At 41.2% G+C, this 17,121-nt stretch overlaps 3 protein-coding genes across 7 annotated transcripts; all 3 read left to right on the top strand.

The window, feature by feature from the left end:
* The first annotated feature begins 949 nt into the window (after window positions 1-949).
* On the top strand, window positions 950-3,813 carry LOC102717951 (trihelix transcription factor ASIL2-like). The gene is made up of 2 exons (XM_006646131.3): window positions 950-2,318; window positions 3,479-3,813. Exon 1 carries the CDS (start codon window positions 1,322-1,324, stop codon window positions 2,297-2,299), a length of 978 nt encoding a protein of 325 aa, XP_006646194.2. The 5' UTR covers window positions 950-1,321; the 3' UTR covers window positions 2,300-2,318; window positions 3,479-3,813.
* Window positions 3,814-5,886: 2,073 nt separating this feature from the next.
* On the top strand, window positions 5,887-12,461 carry LOC102717671. Of its 4 annotated transcripts, none has more exons than XM_040521968.1 (10): window positions 5,887-6,030; window positions 6,148-6,228; window positions 9,131-9,958; window positions 10,170-10,253; window positions 10,703-10,861; window positions 10,948-10,992; window positions 11,289-11,362; window positions 11,687-11,783; window positions 11,868-11,969; window positions 12,073-12,461. In XM_040521968.1, the coding sequence occupies exons 2-10, from the start codon at window positions 6,223-6,225 to the stop codon at window positions 12,133-12,135; spliced, it is 1,458 nt and encodes a 485-aa protein (XP_040377902.1). In that variant the 5' UTR covers window positions 5,887-6,030; window positions 6,148-6,222; the 3' UTR covers window positions 12,136-12,461. The 4 variants fall into 4 exon arrangements, with proteins under 4 accessions (XP_040377902.1, XP_015692682.1, XP_015692676.1 ...); XM_015837196.2 differs by having other exon boundaries at window positions 5,888-6,030; window positions 10,933-10,992; XM_015837190.2 differs by having other exon boundaries at window positions 5,888-6,033; window positions 10,933-10,992.
* Window positions 12,462-12,586: 125 nt separating this feature from the next.
* On the top strand, window positions 12,587-17,042 carry LOC102703076 (protein CONSERVED ONLY IN THE GREEN LINEAGE 160, chloroplastic). 2 transcript variants are annotated; one of them, XR_001549444.2, is made up of 10 exons: window positions 12,587-13,076; window positions 13,226-13,284; window positions 13,372-13,471; window positions 13,565-13,663; window positions 14,159-14,245; window positions 14,400-14,491; window positions 14,698-14,790; window positions 15,717-15,785; window positions 15,901-16,114; window positions 16,530-17,042. XR_001549444.2 is itself a non-coding variant. In XM_015832722.2 (10 exons), exons 1-9 carry the CDS (start codon window positions 12,705-12,707, stop codon window positions 16,034-16,036), a joined length of 1,107 nt encoding a protein of 368 aa, XP_015688208.1. In that variant the 5' UTR covers window positions 12,587-12,704; the 3' UTR covers window positions 16,037-16,064; window positions 16,530-17,042. The 2 variants fall into 2 exon arrangements, 1 of the variants encoding a protein (XP_015688208.1); XM_015832722.2 differs by having other exon boundaries at window positions 15,901-16,064.
* Window positions 17,043-17,121: the final 79 nt, after the last annotated feature.

Genomic DNA, 17,121 nt, shown 5'->3' with positions numbered 1-17,121 from the left:
CCATCCGTCTTATTTGAAAAATTTTCAAAAATTTAAGAAATATAGTCGCACATAAAATATTACTCATGTTTTATCATATAATAAAAATAAAATTATTAATCATACATTTTTTGAAAAAAACTCAAATATTATATTAAAGTTAAAAAATTAATTTATTTAGGACGGAGGCAGCAGTAAACATAGACAGTACGACTAATCCGTCTGTTTTATTCCAACGGAAAAAAAATCCAAATTTCGATCCGGATTGATCGATACGAGACCTATAATTTAGGCCTGGTTTAGTTCTTAAATTTTTTTCCAAAAATATCACATTGAATTTTTGGACACCTAAATAAAACATTAAACATAGATGAACAAAAACTAACACAGCTATGTAAGAAATATTAAGACGAATCTTTTGAGCCTAATTAGTCATAAGTGCTACGGTAACTAATATGTGCTAGGACGGATTAATTAGGCTCAAAAAATTCGTCTCGCGTCTAGGCTAGCCGTGAAATTCGTTTTCCATGTCCAAATACCCCTTCCAACATCCGATTAAACATTTGACGTGACACTTCTGCTAAAGAAATTTCTAAATCTCAGTGTTAAAAGCTTTTCCGAAAAAAAAGGTCACAATCACTGGCCCACGGCATGGGCACGCCTACTGTACATGCTTCTTCGAAGTCCGAGTCCGTCTCTCTCTCTCTCCCCGCCACGGCGACCCAAACGAGGCGCGACCCAGCAACGCACGCGCCGCCCCGCCCGCCGTGTCCGCCTCTGCCACGCACCGTCGCCCACGACACGAGTCCTCCCTCCGGACGGCATCCCCCCCCCCCCCCCCCCCCCCCGGGGCGTCGTCGTCCACCACCGATCCCGTCCGCGCCGTACGCACGCATGCGATCTCGCGCCGCGCCGCGCCGGCCAACCGAGCGAGATTTTAATTCGACTCCGTCCCCGACGCGACGCCCCCGCCACGATAAGTCGACAACAACTTCCCCCCGCCCCCTTTCCCACCGCCGGCTCGTTCCTCCCCCCGGTCAACACGAGTGACGAAGCCGATCGATCCAACGGCGGCCGCCCAATGCCGCCTCCGCCCCCGCGGCTCCACGTGCCTCTCCGCCTCGGTCACGGCCCACGGGCCGGCACCCCCCCTCGCCGCGCTCTCCCCTCTTTTTATTCCCCACCGCCGCTCCGGCTCACCGCTCACACCGATCTATCCGCGCGGCGCTATCCCCCCCACCTCACCTGCCCGTCCGTTCGTCCGCCTCGGCGTCTCCGCGTAGAAGGGGAATTCTATTTTTTTTCTAGGGTTTCGCCGTGAGATCTGGTGCGGCGGGGGGAGATGGACGGGAAGCCGCCGCCGCCGAACCCGAACCTGCCCTACCGGGAGGACTGCTGGAGCGACGGCGAGACGGCGGCGCTCGTCGAATCCTGGGGCAGCCGCTACGTCGAGCTCAACCGCGGGAGCCTCCGCCAACCGCAGTGGCGGGAGGTGGCCGAGGCCGTCAACACGCGGCCGGGGGCGTCCGCCCGCCGCCGGCCCGCGCGCACCGACATCCAGTGCAAGAACCGCGTCGACACCCTCAAGAAGAAGTACAAGGCGGAGCGCGCGCGGGGGACGCCCTCGTCCTGGTACTTCTACAGGCACCTCGACATGCTCGTTGGCCCTACCCTCTCCGCTGCCGGAGCCAGCGGCGGCGGCGGGAAGAAACCGTCCCCGCCCCGCGCGCTCCCCATGATGCGGAGGCGCCTGGAGTCGCCATCGCGCTCCCCCTCGCCACCGTCACCCACGCCGGCCGTGGCCCTCCCCTTGCCCAACTACCGCCAGGCGTCAAATCTCCCGTCCGCCGGCCTCCTCTTCAACAAGATAGCTGCAGCCGCGGCGGCGGAATCTGATTCTGAAGATGGCTACAACATCCCTAACAACAACTACGAAGACGATGACGACGACGCCTCACAGCAGTCGGCGTCACGGTCCCTGTCATCTCGCTCTGGTGGCGCTGCTGCTGCAGGTGGTGGCGTCAGTGGTAGCAAGAGGAGGAAGGTTGGGGGAGGAGGGTTCGGGGAGCTGGCGAGGGCAGTTGAAACATTTTCTGAGATGTATGAGCGCATGGAGTTCGCGAAGCAGAGGCACGCGGAGGAGATGGAGAGGCAGCGGATCAAGTTCCTCAAGGACCTGGAGCTCAAGCGGATGCAGGCTTTTGTGGACGTGCAGCTTCAGCTTGCAAAGGCAAAACACAGGAAGCATCCTGATGGTGCCTCGGAGATGCTCATGTCTCTCGCTGCGCTGCCATTCCTAAGCACCCCTGCTTACCTATGATTTAATAAACAGAGTTTAGGTAAAGATTTATTTGTTTGGTTGCAGATTTATATAATGGTGGTCATGTTAGGCCCCCAGTGGACTGTTATATTAAGCTATCTCAGATGTTCCAACATGCTTAAATTTGTCAATGCCAGGTTAATGTAACCTTAGATGGCAGAGTTCTTTTTTTTTTAGTATTTTGAAATGCAATTATCACTTTAGTTTCTGCATACTAGGGAATCTACCTCGTCATAAAGTTCAGGCCTCAACCTCACCAATTATTGATGTCTATATGTCTTTCTACTTTATACAGTTGAATTCATGCTTTTGCTTTGCCTATTGGACTTGGGTTATATAATTTTTTTTAAAATTTCTTTGCACTCTATCTGAATATGTATGAAGAGCACTAACCAATTTTACCATTCAAATTCATGTCTCGTGTCTATGAGTTTCATCGCTAGTTATAACACCACTTGTGCATCTCAATTTTGACTATATGTAAAATGTATGTTGGGGTGTGTGTTGTGCTGCATGCTGGCTTGCTTTAGGTGTTTGTAGGTTGTCCATACTGTCAACTTTGTTGTTTCTGTATTTTAATCATATTAACAGGCTTTGCGTCTTTCTGAGGGCAGGGCATTAGTAGGTACTTAGTGGGTAGACAAAAAAAACATAATGAACTAGAAAACACCGGTTATTATTATTATTATTATTATTATTATTATTATTATTATTATTATTATTATTATTATACTATACGAGTATATAAACACTCGACTTTAGCATGTTTCACCAGTCACCATTCACTACCTTTGGCAAATTGTAGTAACAACAAAGTAATATTTGTATTGTTCTTTTCTTGGGTGAAGTTGCTCGTTGCTTAACTCTATTGGAATAGAGCGCTGACTATCATTGTTTTTTTGTCCATAGTACTGTGCTATATCGTATGATTGTTTCCGTCTTGCAAAAGAGAAACTAAGTTTTGTTACTTATTTTTGACAATCAAAGAATTATCACCTGGTGGCCAACTGGCCCAAGTAAAATCTGATTGTCATTTTGAGTTGTCACTTGGATGCATGTGATCTTGGTTGATTCTGCAATAATGATTATGTGATTTTGTCAGCCGATCGTTAGAGATCTATCATTGTTTCTGTTCTACATTATGTACTACTGTTATATCATTGGTTTCTGTTCTTCCAGATTGCTGCCAGGATTCTAGGAGAGTAGGAGTCAAGCTCATGGACTGACACGGTGCGTTGCTGCTCTCTGATGGAGAACCAGCTAGAGTAGCTCGTATCGCAAAAGATGCGGATATTGTGTTGCGTGTTTCCGGCAAGAGCCGGGTTTTGAGTGTTGACCGCTATTTTACTTGCACTTCTTTTTCTGGATAATCACGCTCTCATGAGCTTCTGTTTAATTCTTTTGCTGTTGCAAGTCTGTAACTAAAATGTTAGGTATACATAATTCTTTTGCTGTTGCAAGCAGGGTTTGGGTTACCGTGGTAACCGCGCGAGGTAAACTGCGGCCTCCGTGGAGGCATGGGTCACCGAGTTTAAATTTGAGAAAAACTTAAAAAATTTAAGAAAATTTAATAAAAAAATATATATGTATATGTGGATATATAGTGTAGTTTTGTTAAAGAAATTCATGAAAAAATATATTTTCGGCGTAATTAAAAAATCATAAACGAGAATTTCAGGAAACAAAATTTAAAAATAGCCTATTGTAAATAATATTTTAAAGGAAGATGGTTAATAATATTTTATTGTTAAGTCATTATTAATTTACACTAGACACTAGGATATATAATGTTGAAATACAAATATATAACGATGAATATATAGAAAATATGTATGGAGAAAAATAAAAAATTATACGTGCACGTTAAATAATTGGTAGTATGTATAGTTGTGACGCAATTTATTATTACTTACTATTGGTGTGAGAAGGGTGATATGACGATGTTTCTATGTTGCAATATTAAAAATTCAACATTAAAAATTTAGAAAAGTTCATGTAAAAAGTTTCTTGTTTTTTCTAAAACATGTTCTATTTTTCTATTTTTCCTATGTCACAACTCATAAATATAGTTACAAAATATTTTTCTACTTTTCATGTTTTTTAAAGATTTTTTAAATATTTTTTTAATTTGACATCACACCCGCGATTTTCTCGTGGTAACTGCGGTTCGGCTAAAAAACCGCGTGGAAAACCACGTTTTCGCTGTTGTCATGCGTTGTTTCAGTAAGTACTTGCCATGTGAAACCGCACGGCAACCTTTCAAAACCTCGCAGTAACCGTGTTTACCGTGTGGTTTTGAATTTAAATTTTTTTATTTTAAATTTGTTCCGGTTTTTGCGGTTACCATGCAGGAGAAACGGTAAGAGAAACCTGGTTGCAAGTCTCTATACTGTTTTAAAGATTTTTATTATCTGTTCGGGTTTTTTTCGGATCCACAGCCGAATCAGCAAATTGCGGGGCGCTTAGCGAAAATTTGCACCATATGTTTTCGTGTCTTAAAGATATATTTAAATTAAATATTAAATGATCATATAATTTATAGTAAATATTTACCACATGAATTCTTTGTAGTTTAAAAAATGTATGAAAGTTTTTCGTGAAGTGAAAGTTATTTGGGTGTTAATACGCTAAATTGTACTACTACATTATTTGGTCGCGTTCGGTTGAGGAGGATAAGTTAACTTATTCCTGACACGGAAAACATAGTAATATATTAGTACATGATTAATTAATTAATAATTATTAAAAATATAAAATATATTAATATAATTTTTTAAAACAACTTTGTTATAGAAACTTTTTATAAAAAATACACCGTTTAGCAGTTTAAGAAACGTACGCACGAAAAAACAAGAGGGCAAGTTAACATAGGGGGCCAAACGAACGCGGCCTAAGTAATAATAGTACCATTTAGCACACAAAAATTCTTATATAGTACTAATAAGTACTATAAGTATCAAGAAAAAAGCATTAATTCATATTTCATGTTTCAAGACCCTTCGGTTCTTAAGGAAAATTCTGCTACCCATCCATTCATCCTCGCTCAGATCACACAACATCATCGTTGCTCTGAAAATTTTATAAGTAGGAGCTCAAGCGCTAGCCTAACACACCATCCCCTGACTCCTAAACAGAACAGGACATGTCCCTTTGTTCACTAAAAAATCATCCTTGCTCAAAACCGAAAGCACAGTGACTAGGCAAAAGATAAATTTGATATAAGTGAGCCGCCTCGCTTGTTTTTTTGCCGGGCTCCAAGCTGGCCTGTACCCCGCACGAATCGGAAAGACCATCGAACGGGCAAAAAAATCCGCCTGAGAGCAAGTTCAATAGTATAGCCACTACTGGCTTTAATTTATCTATATTCAATCTATACAATAGTACATACAAAACATCAATATATAGTCTCACATGTCATACACATATTTTGTCTTGGAGCACGTGTGTAGCTGACTATAAATTAATATAGTCTACCTCTCTTTTCTCTTCTCTTATCTCTTTAAAATATGTTTATACCTGATTTATAGGCTGCTATTGCACCTGCTGTGAGAACCAAAATAGAACAGCCGGCTGCTGTCTCGCAATTCCCAAACAAAAAGGGAAACGGAAAAAATAAATAGGAAAGGGGAACGACGCACGCACGCAAGCGACGCACGGGCACGGCTCGCCCCCGCCGACGACGCCGACGCCGCCGCCGCCGCCGCTCGCCCCCGCCGACGCCGACGCCGCTGGTGGTGATTTCTTCCCTCCCTGCTTTCTCTTGCTTCCCCTTTATATACCTAGGGTTTGGTTTGCTACTTTGCTTCCTTAATAGCGGACTGATACTTTATCTTTTGATTTCTTTGTAGAACTTGCTTGTTGGACTAAATGAGGCGATCAGCGCAGTGGCTGGGAAGGTAGCATTGTTGCACGCCATAACAGTCATGGAGGCAAGCCTATGCCTTCCGGCCTCTTTGTATTATTCTGTGTTTGTTGTGGGAATCATTTGTTCTCCATAGTAGTGATTTTATTTTAATCTGGGTATGTGCTGTCAAGAGGGATTAGGCCATGATAATATTGTCGTATATAACAAATGCAGTAATCCATGATCAATTGCAGCTCTGCAACTTACTTTTATGTTTGAACAAACACATGAATTTCTCTGCTTTTGCTGATTCTAACTTCGTAAGGTGCTGACGGTATAAAAGTTCATCTACAAAAATTTATTGGTTGATGTGTATGTTAGTAACCATGGTAATTTGCCTATCAAAGTACTAATTTCACCATGAACCATACAATTAATGATCTTGCATCTATTTCTTAATGCCATATCGGTTTAATTTAATGGATAAATATAAAACTGCAAAACTTTCAGGATGAGGTCTTCTATGAATTCAGAATTTGATCTTTGAGTGTTTTTCCCTGAGATATTTGCCATGTGTCTAGCAGTATAGCAGGATTCAAAAATCAAATCAAATTCACTTATTTCTTATCTGAAAATTTATTCAGGAGTTTATTTCTTTTTCTGTTCCTAGGAAATGCTAACGATAGCTAATTTCTTTTAGATAAATTTGAGTTGCATTAGATCGGATAACAAAATTGGTGGTTGGGTATTGCATCCAAGTCAGACCCATGATCATTTTTCTGAAATCTACTGCATTGACTACTTCTTGGCAGCCAAGCAGCAGTGCAAAAATATCTGTTGTTTTGTGATTTTGCATTAAAGCGTGTTCTTTTATTATTAATGGATCAAATGACCCTATCATTGATTCTTCGAGGGCAGGGATGTTACAAAGCTTATATGAATGAGAACCCCATTGGATCAAAAGTTTGGTTAGCATGACACATTTTCTATTTTGCTTACTTGCATGCAATTTACCAACATTTGTAACATATGTTTTAAGTAGTAGTCCATATTCTTCTTTCTGAACTTTGCTTGGCGTGATAAATTAAAAATTGTTTATTTGTACCTACTGCAACTTTATTTATGTTAGCTAAACACTTCCCTTGTGTATAAACCAGAATTGCAATAATTTCTCAAATTATTGATAGACTTATAACACCTGTCCAGAAATTTACGTTCCTCAAATATAACCGAAGGCTAGCACAGTATATATTTGGTTTTGTCAACTTGTGGTTTATCCTTTTCCTGGAAGTACATTCTAAGTTCCTAGATCCCAATGTATATAGATTTATTTTTATGCATGTTGTGTAGATAGTAAAGAGCACTTTAGCGAGCAGATTAAGAACCAATCAATTATCTTGTTATACATGGTGAAAAGAATATTTTTTGTGTGGACATGTATTGTCCTCATATATGGCTGGTTGTAATTCAACCTAAATGTCAACCTGAAAATTGACTAAATTGTTTTGTTTTGTTTTGTTTGTTGCTATAAGTGTAGAAGTTTAGTCATTATACTACTTTATTTCTTGGCCCTAATAGAGATAACAGAAAGCTTCCCACATCATGAAATAACTCTACTTAAGGTTCTGAATCCTTTTTTATCACATGCGGTACCATGTGCCACTGAATCACCAAAACCTCACTTGCAATGTATTTGAACACTTAGGTACCTAATTGTGGTACCAAATATGAAACAATAGTCCCTTTAGCCCTTTACAGAGTGCAATTGTGCTGGTCTTGCTCTCCCTTTTGATCTGGTATTGACAGGGCAATGTCCGTTGAGAATTGTTAAATCTGGACCACTTGTCAGTAAAAGTTTAACTATTGTTTCACCCTCTACTAGCTTACTACTTACGTACTGGGTGTATCCTCAAAGTTTACATTGCCTCGCCTTGAAACCAGTTGTTACATATGATATTCTAAGACCCTTGATTTTTTTTATCTAATTGTCTTATTCTGGTATCCTAGCAATCACAAATAGTTGAACCTGGTTATTTTCAATTTATATATTTTAAAGTATTATGGATTGAAATTAGGTATAGTTATCGATTTTTTTACGTTGATTGAGTTACTACATCTTATTAATGAAAGCCGTTTTTATACCCAATTGGGTTACAGTACCATCTTATGCCTTAAGTTAGATATCTGGTATCGCTAAACATTTTTGTTCTTAGCCATATTAGTCTATTAGATCTATAAAGCCTCTATGATCAGATTTTTTTTATCATCCCTTTGTCCCCTTGTCTCATACCTCAAATTCTGTCTGGTAGCTGACATTTGTGACCAATAAGCGAACAAGCCTTTGTAAGTGCAATGGTGCATGATGACTATGTTGTACATATAAAAATCGAACTATCCAATTTGACTAAAAATACCATGACATACTTGAACCAAAAGACTATCTTCTGCAGTGTCCTATATTTATTACATCCTCAAATTTCTTTATGCTTTTCAAAGTTACGTATACCTTTTGAGCTAAAGTGAGTGATTTGACTTTTGTTCATATAGTCAGTGAGGTACATAACCAATAAGATACAATGTGTGCAACATGTTTCAAATATATATATATATATATATATATATGTATATATATATATATATATGTATATGTATATATGCAAAAATGAAAAGAAATTATGTTACAAAAAAAAATCTGATGGTTACTACTGATTCCTATATTCAATTCTAATCAAGTGCTACAATTTACTATTGCAGGTGCTAAATTATTTTGTCTTGCAATCATAGCTAGCAAGATTATCTTCAGTTTGTAGTATATATGTAATAATGATTCATTGTGATGCATTGTTGCTTTGTCTTTATATGTGTACGTAATTCTGAAGCTTATTTTTTTATGGTATACTAGCAATGAAATTTGTGCTTTAAATAAAGTGGATGATGCTGATCTCACTAGCATGTTCATCTTATTGGTTCCCCCTGAATGTCTGCAGGGAATGGAGGTGCTTGATCTGGTGTCGTCAGAGTCCGAGTCTGAATCCAAGGATGAGGCGTGCCTACACTCGCCTGATCGGAAGCGCGCTGCCTGTGAGGCGGATCCCGACCATGATCGGGGGAGTGTCTGCACAAGAACTGGGCACTGTGAGTCGGAGAGCTTCCTCGAGCGGGAAAGGATGGCGGTGTTGATGCGTCCACCACTGAACCAGGAAGTAAACAAGGGCAAGGAAAAAGTTGGTGAGGAGAAGATACTCGAGAGAGCGTCAGTGCCGGATGGTCCTTTGCTTGGCAGAGAATCATTCCACTCCCATGGATGTACATTGGGAGCGGGAGGTGTCGTCAGCAAGTGTGGAAACGGAGGAAATGAAGGAGCTGCATGTTGGTGTGTCCAGCTTGGCGGATCACACCCTGTCCCTCAGGAAGGATCAGACAGCAAGGGGTTCCATGAGAGACATGGACAGCATGGGCTGCTTCACAGTGCTGCTTCTGCTATGCCATATGGCAACTGGAAGGGAATTCTTGGTGCAAGGCCTACTGATGCTGCTGTGGACACACTGTTGCATTCGCGGGACAATGGCAAGACAGAGGATGAGGTTCCAATGCAGGGACAGAGCTCTATAGCTACTAATAAAGTTACTGGAGCTGATGATGTTTTCTTGGAAGATGGTAGCTCCACATGGTTATCTAGGATCAAGGGGCTCAACTACCCACTTCCTGATGAGAACCAGTTAAAAACCAGGCAAATTGAATCGGATGAGGAGTTTGCACGCATGCTTCAGGAGCAATTCAACAAGGAACAGTCAGGCTTGCAAAATTTAGAAGAGGTGGTTACTCATTATTACTTCTCAATCTTGCTAGCTTGGTGCCAATTTGAATTATTTGTTTGTTATGACAAAGGACTTATTACTCGGCAATAAGCCAATTTCCTGGTTGTTTAAACCTCCCCACCCACCCATCTTCAGTTGTACATCTCCATTAGTGAATGATGAACATTTTTAAAGACTTGCTTATTGGCTTGTTGCTGGCATCTGGCAGGTTGATACAACACTAGCCTGGACATTGCAGGAGGAAGATGTGGAACGCGCCAGAAATGCTGCCAGAGAAGGCCAATCTAGCTCTGTAAGTTACCACTGGCCTGATATATCCTTGTGAAAAAATGATTAGGACCTGCAACAATTTTGTTTTCATCTTTATGAATAATGTCATGATTTCAGTTATGACTAAAATTAATAAATATGTCTGATGTTATTGAAACCACAGCTACCACGCTTATTTTTTATTGAGAACCTTGGAACCTTGCAAGTAAGTTAGCTGCAAGGGCCAATCACTTCTTGCTAATTGAATATTGAGATAAAAGGCATGATGATCATAATTCATATCCCTGTAAGCATATAAAACCTAACTTGACCAAGTCACTTAACTATTCACTGTTGTTCTTGAGAAAACTTAAGACCCGAAACACTTACTTATCCCCTATTGTTCTTAATCATCTATACTTACTTCCATCATTTATCTGAAGCTCCATCCAATCCTCTTTTAATTAAGATATGTAATATTTTTCTTCTCAGAACCAAAGGGACCGTTCAATGGCACACTTGTATTCATATGGCCGGCACTCACCAGTTCAAAGTCTTTCTGCATATGTGAATGATCATGTGCTGACTTCAATGCCAAACAGAAGGGGTTTCCAAAGGAGCTCGAACCGCGCTGAAACAGAGCAACAGAATGTGAGACTCCTTGTTGACTAGCATTCCCCCATGTTGTTTTTCACTTTGCACTCACATTATCTTATTCCCAGATGCTTATCTCCCAGTTGACCAGAGGATGCTTCAGAGAGGACAACATGGATCTAGAAACGGTAATATATGCTATGGCTATGTTGGAGTACCAAGAGGCTTTTACCTAGCTTAGCATTCCCCCATGTTGTTCTTCCCTTGTTTTTCTCTATTATGCACAGGCAGTAACACCAACAGTACTCCTTTGTGTTTTGCCATTTATCTCATCAACTCAAATAGGTTGACTACAGAAGCAAAACACTTACTTCACACCCCTTATACAATACCGAAGCAACTCCCTTTTTCTTGTGATGGGTGAATTCATTGGGACATTGTTGTTACAAAGATGATGTTTTTTTTTTTTTTACAAAAAATGCAGCGCATGGCCATACTGGACTCACTCCAAGAAGCATTTGGAAACTTTGGGGAAGAATTTGTTTCAGAATCTGATGAGTAAGTATTTAGCATGTTTATACTGATGCCTTTCTGATAGAATTTTTGCTGCCAGGCAGTTATGTTTTTGCCATAGTTGTGAGCTTAGTCATGCTTTTTGGTATAATATACTCATATTCATCATATGCTTTCTACTTGGTATTACATTCTTATTGATTCTGATTCATAATGTTAAAGTGCAATTAGGTTAACACTAATGTGGCTTGAACCATAGATCTTGAAATGGGGATAACGGGATGAGGCCCTGATGTTCTGCTTCTTTGACTGAAGCTACTAAGTGATGCATATGTATTCTGACTAATCACTGTTCTTTTTATTGATCAGTGATGATTATGAGAACCTAATAAGTCTTGATGACAACAACCATCACAGGGGCGCTTCTGACAATGAAATAAACAACCTGCCACTATCCGTAGTTGAGGTTCAGAATTTAGCTTGAGCAATATGGATATGCAGTTTGTTGGGGGAGATTTAGTAAGTTAATCCTGCATCCTCTCTTTTTCAGGGAGAAAGTTGTTCTGATGAACCCTGCCCTATATGTCTGGATTGCCCTGCCGCTGGTGCTTCCCTCCGGCATTTACCGTGCCTGCATAAATTTCATAAAGATGTACGGATTATATGCAAACTCTTCAGTTATTTGCTTGGAAGTGCTTTGACTTACAAATTTCAGCTTGCCATCTTTTCTGAATATTTGCCTTTTTCTTCCACAGTGCATTGACAAGTGGCTTCGGATGAGGATTTCATGCCCAATATGCAAATCTGATGTGATCTAACATGACTCCATACCACTGGAATATATATTTTTTGGAATAGCATGACAGACCGTTTAAGTAGACTCTTTTTGACCAATAGAAAGCGCCGTTACCTGTTACTGCCGATGCAGCAGTGTGTACAAAACGCATGGTAAGTTGGTAACGCGCTGCTTTCTGCTTCTTCTCCCTGGATGTCTCTGAATCTGAACATGGGATACGTATTTCAAACTGTGGACTATTTTTTGCTGCGAGAAAAGAGCAAAAAAACATTACATATTACAGATCTTGTGTCCGTTGATTATTATCCTTTCTTCAGGGCAGATTCCAAACTTCCAATAGCCCGGTTACAAATTTGCTTCAGTTTAAATTCAATTGCAAAACGGCTTCAATTTAAACTCCAGCTTGGCGCGATCTGGAGCTCAGAGCTCAACCGTTCCGCGTAGTATAACTGAGCCGCAGCTCTCGCTCTGGCGACGCCACGAGGTGTTTCTCTCCCGTTCACCCGTCCGTGTCCATCCGGATCACTCCCTCCGCTCTCCGGCTCCCCACCGCCCGCGCGGGAGATATTTCGCGCGACCCGACCCGACGCGATGTCGCTGCTCGCTCTCGCCGCCGGTCGGGCAGCCTCCGTGCGGCCGCCGCGCGCGTCGGCGGCCTCGGGGGAGGCGGCTGCTCCCGCTCCTGCTCCTGCGGTGGCGGATCAGCCGGCGGGGCGGAGGCCGGTGAAGGTGATACTGCCAAAGAAGAAGCCGCAGAAGTGGTCGACGGGGATGGCGCCGGGGGAGTACGGCGGCGGGCCGGCGACGCCCAAGCCGCGGAAGTACTGGATGGGGAAGGAGGACCGCGACCCCGTGGGCAACACCGACGACTTCATCTGGAACAAGGACTTCCTCCCCCACATGGAGCGCGTCATCGCCAACGGCGGCGCCGACACGCCCCCCACCATCCCCCGCCTTACCCCGGTACGACGAGCCTCACACTCAACTTGCTCTGTAAAGTTTCCAAGCATCCGTGGTCTCATTTGTTCCAAAATTCTCAACGAGATTAGGTTGCCTCCCTGCGCTGTATGCCAATCTATCTATGTTTCTAAAGCAGTAGTTCGTCTGAGCAGGTGGATGAGGACGCGGAATCGGGGTTTCTGAGCATCAACCGCGCGATGAGCCTTGACAGGTTACTCTTTCACCTCACCTTCTATCGGATTTTCTGCTCACGAGTTAGGTGTGCGTGGTGTTTACTGACCTGTCGTGCGTATTGCAGTGTGGAGGTTGATCTGAGCAAGGAGCTTCAGGCGCCGACCAGGCCGATCTTGCAAACCCAGGTTGAGGCTGCCTGGCGGGGGCGGGCCATTGGAGCTGAGGTGACAACTCGTTATCTCATTGTTCATATCTCTTCCCTTTGTTATGGTCTACTGAAGATGGTGCTCAGTTCAATTTTTGGACTTCATATATAGGCTGTGAATGGTGCTGCATCTCCTAGATGGAGACTAGTCCCGACGCGCCAGGAACAGGCAAAGTGGGACCGAGCGGCTAAGGCAGCCACTGGTGGCAGTGTAAGGCCTTGTTTAGTTCCCAAAATTTTTTTCTAAAAACATCACATCGAATTTTTGGACACCTAAATAAAGCATTAAATATAGATGAACTAAAAAAATAATTGTATATTTATGGAAGAAATCTTGAGACGAATCTTTTAAGCCTAATTAGTTTATGATTAGTCATAAGTGCTACCGTAACCAACATGTGCTAATGACAGATTAATTAGGCTCAAAAGATTCGTCTCGCGGTTTTCAGGCTAGCCGTGAAATTCGTGTTTTCATTCGTGTCCGAAAACCCCTTCCAACATCCGGTCAAACATTTGACGTGACACTTCTTCCAAAAAATTTTCCAATCTGAACACCACCTAAGTCACTGTAATGCTGACACTGATTTATCGGTAAATCTAGGTATTTATTGAGGTCTACATGTGATAGTCTTCTAATTGTTTGTGTTTAGCATGTATATGACGTTACTTCATATAGTTTTGATCTGCGTTCTTTTATTCCCTTTAGGATGTCATACTAAGGGAGTCAAAGTCAAGGGTGCAGCAAGGGGACCCTGAGGTATTGGCAGCTAAGTCCAGGGAGCAATATCTAGAGGTATATCGCTCTTCTTTCTAGTCATTCATTTGGGTGTCAGTCTGTCGAACATTTCAGAAACTGCACTGTCCAAAATTAGTGACATGTTCCTTGATAATCCAAATATTTGTGGCTTATCTATTGGTCTTTGCTCACATTGTGGGATGTTTTGCAGTTGAAACAAAGATTGCAGTTACTTACTTTGGGTATTGGTGGCATTGGTGTAATCTCCGCCTATTTTTCCTACTCTCCTGAAATTGCTGTGAGGTATACTTTGGATTGATTATGTTGATGAGTAACATTGCTATTTATTTAGTGATTTTTCCAACAACTGATTATATATTTGTGTATTGAAATGCTAGACTCCGGTTCTGATTTTTGGCTATATATGTCAATACAAGCATGACAGTGATGTTTCTGGTTACCACTTTTTGGGACTAATATGCTTTGCATTGATACTGGTTGCACTTCAGCTTTGGTGCAGGGCTGATTGGATCTATCCTGTATCTCCGCATGCTTGGAACCAGTGTTGATTCCTTAGCGGGTGGAACTGGAGAAACTGTAAAGTATGTTTCATTATGTTGTTCTTCAAACGGTACTTGTGGATAAGCACTTGAAAATATTTTTCTCATATTTGGTCTAGTTTGACTCAGCTACTAAGGCTTTGTGATCTCAAAGACCACAGTTTATATTATCAATGTGTAAGACAATATGCTCGACCGCATTTGAATAGAATTGGCTCCTTTTATAACTGAAGACATTGAAATGAAACTTTGTTCGGTTAGGGTCTGTAGATCATGGAACATCTTAATGTGTTTGTTGATGGTAACCAAGAATTTGAGGCCCAGATAACAGTTTCCAACTAAAGGTTGGATAAGAACAACAGGTATGGAAATAACCAAAGATTGCGCTTCTTAAACTTAAGGTATAGATGAGGGGGGTCCCTTGGATGGCAAGATAAGTTCTGTAGTTGCTGTGAGCTGCAGAAATATTTGGCCTTGCTCATTGCATTGCCTGACCCTGGGTCATAACACATTTAATCAAACCAACAATCAGAAGATCTTTCGTACAGTCAGGTTTCAAGCTTGAGATTTATTCCTTGAGACGTGCTAAACCTCTCTAGACTCTATTGCGCACAAGATTGGTTGACCTGTCCAAACGTGGTTTTGCTCTGGTTATAAAATTCCAGCAGTCAGTCCCCCATTCTTCATGCGGGTGACTGTTCCTGTTCAACTAGCCTTTATTAGAACTAATTAAGACTGGTAAATCTTCCTTCTTTTAGGGGCATATCCAGAAAAAAATATTGATAAGATTTTTCATCATCTGAACTTCCCTCATTTATTATACAATGCCCTTCAAGTATGTTGGTCACCCTGTATCTTTTCTATAAAACTCCTACAACAGAATTACCAATATGAATAAAAGCTAGGCCAACTTTTAAAATATGCTTGTGTAGACTATAAAGACAATAGCTGTTCCTGCATATTTACAGGAGTGCTGCTGCCCAACCAAGATTGCTTATTCCAGTGGTATTAGTGATGACGTATAACCGATGGAATGGGTAAGTAGATGGCATCCTAGTAAACTTTTACTGTTTGAATATTCAAACTGTGGAACAAATTAAGTGGTTTTCTTACTTGCATGTCTGTGCTTGGCTGCTTGCTGTTCTGCTGCAGGATATTAGTTCCAGATTATGGTTTCATGCACCTGGAATTGATACCGATGCTTGTTGGGTTTTTCACCTACAAGATTGCAACATTTGTTCAAGCAATTCAAGAATCCATACCTGAAGTTGGAAATCGTGAAGTTTGAACATAGTTCTGGTGAATAGAAAATAAAGGTAGTTGCCCTGAGGGAAGATTTGGTCACCAAGATGTCAAAGATAGTAAGGTGCAAGATTTTATATTTTCAACTCGATATTAACATTTGCCTATGTCAGGTCAACAATAGTTTTCAAGTAGTTATGAGTATAGTTGCAGCCAATGCATGTAATTACGTACAAGTGATCATTGAGAAAGTTAATAAGCCCTCATGGTTTCATGGTGCCTTTGAAGCCGCATAATCATAGACTTGAAGTAGTAGTACCAATTTCAGTATCTTTTGCTGTCAGCAGTGCTATTAAATTGCTAGTATAAATGTACTTATTACAGCTGAATTATGTGATTCCAACTATTAAATGATTTTGAAGATTTTACACCTATTGTACCTTAGAAGCAGAATTTTTTCAGGCATACATATGAGTATGCACTTTTTGAAGTATCTTCTGTCTCTCTAATCCTGATCCAGCTTCTGCTATTTTTTACAGGTCAAGGTTTTATAAGGATCCAATCTGAATATGTTACCAGGATAAGATGTTGGCTGAGTCGTCAAGGAGGGAGACAAGGATACCATCTGAATCTTGACTGGTTAATCATAATGATGCCTTCAATTTTACTATAACTGCACAATAGAAAATCAGTACATAGGCGTGTAGTCAACTTCATCCCATTTTACACGTCAATCATGAACATTTATGTACACCTTAAACTTTTGGTTCAGTGACCACTGAATTGTATGGTTTATCTTATATTAGCAGTATGCATAACAATATATAGCCAGGACTCATGACCAATTCTGAATGCAAATAACACAGGATGTCAATACAGCTGAATTCAATAAGCTTGGGGAATCCTATGGAAGCCTTTTTTTTCATGAACTGGATAACTCTTTTCAAGTACTAGTACTTAACTGGAATGTGTAAGTGCATTTATGACATTGTCACATTGTTCCCTGTACTGTGTGAAAAATGCATCTGCACCAATGCTGACTTGTTTTAAAATGGCATGTGTAAAGGCAATCACAGTGCACATGGGATCTGAGACAATTACTGTAATGTTTATTGTTTGACAAGGAGAACA

Source organism: Oryza brachyantha, chromosome 1 (assembly GCF_000231095.2).
Source record: "Oryza brachyantha chromosome 1, ObraRS2, whole genome shotgun sequence".
Lineage (NCBI taxonomy): Eukaryota > Viridiplantae > Streptophyta > Magnoliopsida > Poales > Poaceae > Oryza > Oryza brachyantha.
The sequence above is the reverse complement of the archived record's forward strand: the minus strand, read 5'-3'. Positions and strand labels throughout refer to the sequence as shown.